This window comes from Hippocampus comes, unplaced genomic scaffold (genome assembly GCF_001891065.2).
Source record: "Hippocampus comes isolate QL1 unplaced genomic scaffold, H_comes_QL1_v1.1 scaffold200, whole genome shotgun sequence".
NCBI classification, from domain to species: domain Eukaryota; kingdom Metazoa; phylum Chordata; class Actinopteri; order Syngnathiformes; family Syngnathidae; genus Hippocampus; species Hippocampus comes.
The window spans coordinates 186,547-191,663 of NW_017805460.1; the positions used below are offsets into that span (position 1 = coordinate 186,547).

At 40.6% G+C, this 5,117-nt stretch overlaps 1 protein-coding gene across 1 annotated transcript in view; it reads right to left on the minus strand.

Annotated features, from left to right (window-relative positions):
• Positions 1 to 5,117, minus strand: part of LOC109518663 (RNA-binding protein Musashi homolog 2-like) — an 89,296-nt gene that overhangs the window by 82,146 nt on the left and 2,033 nt on the right. Inside the window, exon 5 of the mRNA XM_019874668.1 lies at positions 163 to 204. Coding sequence (XP_019730227.1) covers positions 163 to 204 — 42 coding nt within the window. The remainder of the gene's footprint in view (positions 1 to 162; positions 205 to 5,117) is intronic.

Sequence of the window (5,117 nt, forward strand, 5' to 3'; positions counted from 1 at the left end):
TATATATATATATATATCTACAACACTGGATGGACAGCAGCCATTCATATTCATTGTCTCAAAACACACCATTTAAAATTACCATTACATTATCCTATGCAATTGAACAGTTACAGCTTCATATGGGACCATATACAGTAATCCAAGTGGAAGCCACCTTACCTTGGGCTGAGTACGTCTAGGAAAGGCAACTTTTGGGTCAATCTGAAGGAGCAAAGACAGAGTACCACACACATTAGTACTGATATACAGTCATGTGATGTGATGCAATTCAAACTTTCAGACACAATGTATATGCACAGTAACATAGAAAACTTCCCTGACAATGAAGTCTGGACCATGAAACCATCCCTCACGGTGGTGACTTGACTCTCCAGGAATGCCTCGCTTTTCACAGTTATAATGGGGACCAGAAGCCCACGCAAAAGGTGAAAAATCGCAAAGTAGGATTTGCACCGACCCTAGGAATTTTCGTGAATGTGCGTACAAGCAGATTAAGATTTGTAGAGTATTTATACTTTACATATTTGAGACAAAGATTACAACAGTACACATATTTAGTTCAATCTTAAAAATAAAACATTATACAGGAATTAACATTGAGCAACATTGCCTTCTGAGAGAGGCAATGAGGCTTGTGTTGGTGGCGTCACTCGAGACTCTTCTGCTGGAGGCGCTGACAGTGTCGCTGAGATTTTTAAATTGGAGAAAAACATGGTGATGGGTAGCGTTCTGACATTTATCTTGTCTTCTTAGGTGAAATAGGTTTAAGTTTTTTGTTTTGTTTTGTAATCAGACAATGGTGTTTTTTTAGTGAAGGAAAAAACTCTTACCGAGCTTACAATTTCAGCTGTCACTTCAGCCTTCGTCTTAGCTGTCATTGCTTCCATATGACGTGTCTAAAAAAACAGCTGACCGGGTCGGGAAACCTTCAAAATAAAGCTACCCGACTCAGTCAAGGCTGTGAACCGGCCCTTTCCACTTTTGAAGCAATATGTCCCTTTTGATGGTGCCATCTCTGTTGAAGGATGAGCAGGCTTACATGCTCCCACACATCTGGGACGCATTGCTTCGGTGGTGGTCAGCATGCTTTAGCTCCCTTTTCTGTCTGAGGTATGTCACGAACACACGTGTGGGTAGATGCCAGAGCTTGGAGTAGTTGTGTTGTTTGATCTCAAGCATAAGCGATTACATTTGGTACTCATGGAACCAGAGTCAGGAGGAAGAGTGGACAGGGTCAAAAGCCACATTGCTTACAGTCAGTGATGGTTGCAGGATCCAGCTGTTTACCAAGAAATATTTCAGACTTCTTTCTGATGACAAGCATTTTGGAGATGCTGATTTTCTAGATATCAGGACGTGGTGCCTAATGCTATGACTAAAACTACGAAAACCTAAACTACGAAGACCTAAAGATGGATTGTCAAGAGAAAAATAAGAGACACCAATTCCAATAATAAAGATGAGCTGAAGGTCACCATCAAAGCAACCTGGCCTTGCATAACCCTTCAGCAGTGCCACGGGCTGATTGCCTCAATGCCACACCACATTGATGTAGTCATTCATGCAAAAGGTGCTCCAACCAAATGCTGACTGCATATGAATGAACACACTTTTCAGAATGCCAACATTTCAATTTTAATATTATTTTTAATAGATTCTCTTGCCCAAACTTTTTTGAGTGAAGATCTACTTTCCAAGCAATGGACCACCTGCTATTGACCCGTTACAGCACGTGCCTGTACATACACATGAATGCACGCACGCACACACACATGCCATGATGAGCAACAGCCACAACGGCCTCTAACATGAACGAAAAAGAGAAATAAAGTAGACGCAAGAGTTTGTGAGTTTGTGCAAAGGAAATCACTGCCTACCTTAGAGACCTGACGCGGAGGCATGGAATGCACTTTTACAGCGTGTTAAGTGCAGAAACCGGATGTATGTGTACCGTTTTAAAATGCTTCTCCTTGCGCTCCAGATTCCCATTCTTTGCCCGTGCCATTGGTGAATTGGAGATTAAACAAACTTTGAATGAGGATAACAACAAAAAATATATATACCCCAACTATTACGCATAACTATGTTCTTCTCTCGGGAAAAGACACCTGCACCACAGCTTTCAGTAGACAAAGACACTTCAGCGGAGCGGAGTCAGGACAAAGAGAGACAATGAGTAACAATATGTCCAACCACATATTGACTATTAAAATGTTTATTTTACAGTATTTCTAAATACTATCATAGTTATTTGTAAGAAAACATTTACAATTGTACTTCTTTTATTCTTTAGTACAGTATTGTATTGTGTAATAATTAAAAAATAATAATAAAAAAATAAAGCTGACTACTTCATGGATTTCACCGATCACAGGTTCTTTTTGGAACGTAACCCTCTCAATAAACGAGGCTTCACTGTATTCTGTGTGTATCAAACTTGTTTTTATGAAGAAATCAAGTTCAAGTGTTTGAATTTATTACAGTCAGCCAGAGGACACGACAGTCACTCAAAGTGAACCATCAGTCAATCCACCGTCAGTGACCTCACAAATGTTCTTCGAGGTGAAAAGGGACTACAAAGATCTCATCAGCTGGTAGCTAAAAGCTGGACAGTGTCTGAGGTGAAACTAAATAATTTTGTCCAGCATCAATGAGGGTCAAGGAACTCACAACACTCTTGTTTATATCTGTGTCAAATGGAAACATGGTGTGAATAATCAACATCCAAAAAAAATTTATATTGCGCATCAACTATTATAACTACTCTTGTACTATTATAACACTCTTGTTTATATCAGTGTCAAATGGAAACATGGTGTGAATAATTAACATACAAAAAAACGTGTATAACGCATTGACTATTATAAAGGCAAATGACTGACGGGCTCTAGAAAATATTATTTTCAATGTGTGTCCCAAATGCCTGGTGGCACCACTAGCCATAAAGAAGAAAGGTTTAATATTAATAACACCTGTCAATGTGACTTCATTGGACCACTAACGGCCTCCTACATAATAAAAGTAGACTTATTATATTTCTAACAGAGCCAATGAACAAAACACCACCATAAGCGGTGCAGAGGACTCATTCATGTAAATAGTACTAGACTGTGGCCACTGCATACATCATAAAACATGTCAATCATATAGACTTTATGGGTCCTTAAAAAAGCCGGCCCGGTGGTCCTCTGGTTAGCACGTCGATCTGACAGAGGTGCAGGGTTCGATTCCGGCACCGGCCTCCCTGTGTGGAATTTGTATGTTCTCCCCATGCCTGCGTGAGTTTTCGCCAGGTACTCCACTTTCCTCCCCCACATCCCAAAAACATGCATGGCATGTTAATGGAATAGTCTATAAATTGCCCCCAGGTGTGAGTGTGAGCATGCATGGTTGTTCGTTTCTGTGTGCCCTGCAATTGGTTGGCAACCGGTTCAGGGTGATCCCTACCTACTGCCCGAAGACAGTTGGGATTGGCTCCAGCATGCCCCATGACCCTTGTGACGATAAAGCGGATCAGAAAGTGGATGGACCGATGGATGGTTCATTAAAAAAAAAATGCCCATTCAAACGAAATAATGCTTTGTTGTTATCTAGCAGGGGCTAATACAGTATACATCTGAGGGGCTACAGCAATTTGTTCACCAATTAACCACACAGGAAACGATGTCCAAAAATAGGATCAATGAACTTGACAAAAAAAAAAAAAAAGAAAAAGACCATGATACTAAACTTGGCACCCCAGCTCAAAAATTACAATGAACTCACTCTCAAACAATTGTTAAGATTTGCAAAATTAATTACCTAACAACAAATAGCACATCCATCTAATACCATCTTTATACACGAATGTATTAGCATTTGTGATTGTATTGTAGGCTAGGTACAAATATATAGTGTCATGAAATTAGTAAAGTCGACATGATTTCAGGATCAAATGGAATTAGTCAAACTGAAAAGATGTCTGGTCATCACCATCAGTGTAGGCCTATACAGAGAGAGTTTTCAGAACAGCACTGAAAATGTCCCACATTTAAATGTAAATATCTATTTGACGGTACTATGTACAGCAGGGGTGCCCACCCGGACTGATCCCAAGGCGACCCCGAGGTGTGTAGGAAAAATAAATAAATTATGACACGACAGGAAGTTAGTGTTGCCAACTTAGCGACTTTGACACTATGAGCGAGTATTCAGACCCTCTCGAGCGACTCTTTTTTTCAAAAAAGTGACTAGTGAAAATCTTTTTCTGGTGTTATTGGAGACTTTTGGAGTCTGTGGCATGGAAGCACATTGTTAAGCCTGGCGCTGCTGTGGCCCGTCCCCCCAAATGAAGCCGCTGCTGGCTGATCCCGCTAGGTTTACAGTCAGGGCTGGATGTAAATGTAAACTTTTCTTTGTCTAAAAATAAACTAAAAAAAAAAAAAACAGCATTTAAAAATTACAAAAGAAAAAAAAAAAGAAAAGAAAAAAAAACAAGTAACTCACACGCCCTGGTGACATCATTTAGCGACTTTTAGGACAGCCAATAGCTACTGTCCTTACCGATGAGTTGGTAACACTGCTGGAAGTTGACCGCTCTCAACAGTAGCAAGCAGCTAGCGATTACCACGGTTACACACCCCAAAACGTCAACATGGCTGAGGGGAAACAAGCCAAGACCTACCATTTTCACCCTGAGTGGGAGCCAGATTATTTTTTTGTTTATTCTCAATTAAAGCCTGTTTGTTTGATTTGCAATGCAACGGTGGCATTGACGAAGAAAGCGAATCTAGAGCGGCATTTCAAAACGGTACACAGGAGCTATGAGATGGATTTCCCTGCAAAAACACTTTTACGTGCCACAAAAGTGCGGGATTTGAAAGCACAGCTTGCAGCACGGAAGTCAATCTTCACCAAACCGAAGACGCAGAGTAACTAACTACGAAAAGCTAGCCTCCTCCTCCGAGTGCCAGGTCTCCCACTAAGGAAGGAAGTGATTTCCTTTTCTTTCAAACAGAGATCTACCTGTTTCGTATATGGTTTATTATTCTGTTTATGGCTATTGCTCATCATGCAGATTAGTGTGTGTGTGTGTGTGTGTGTGTGTGTGTGTGTGTGTGTGTGTGTGTGTGTGT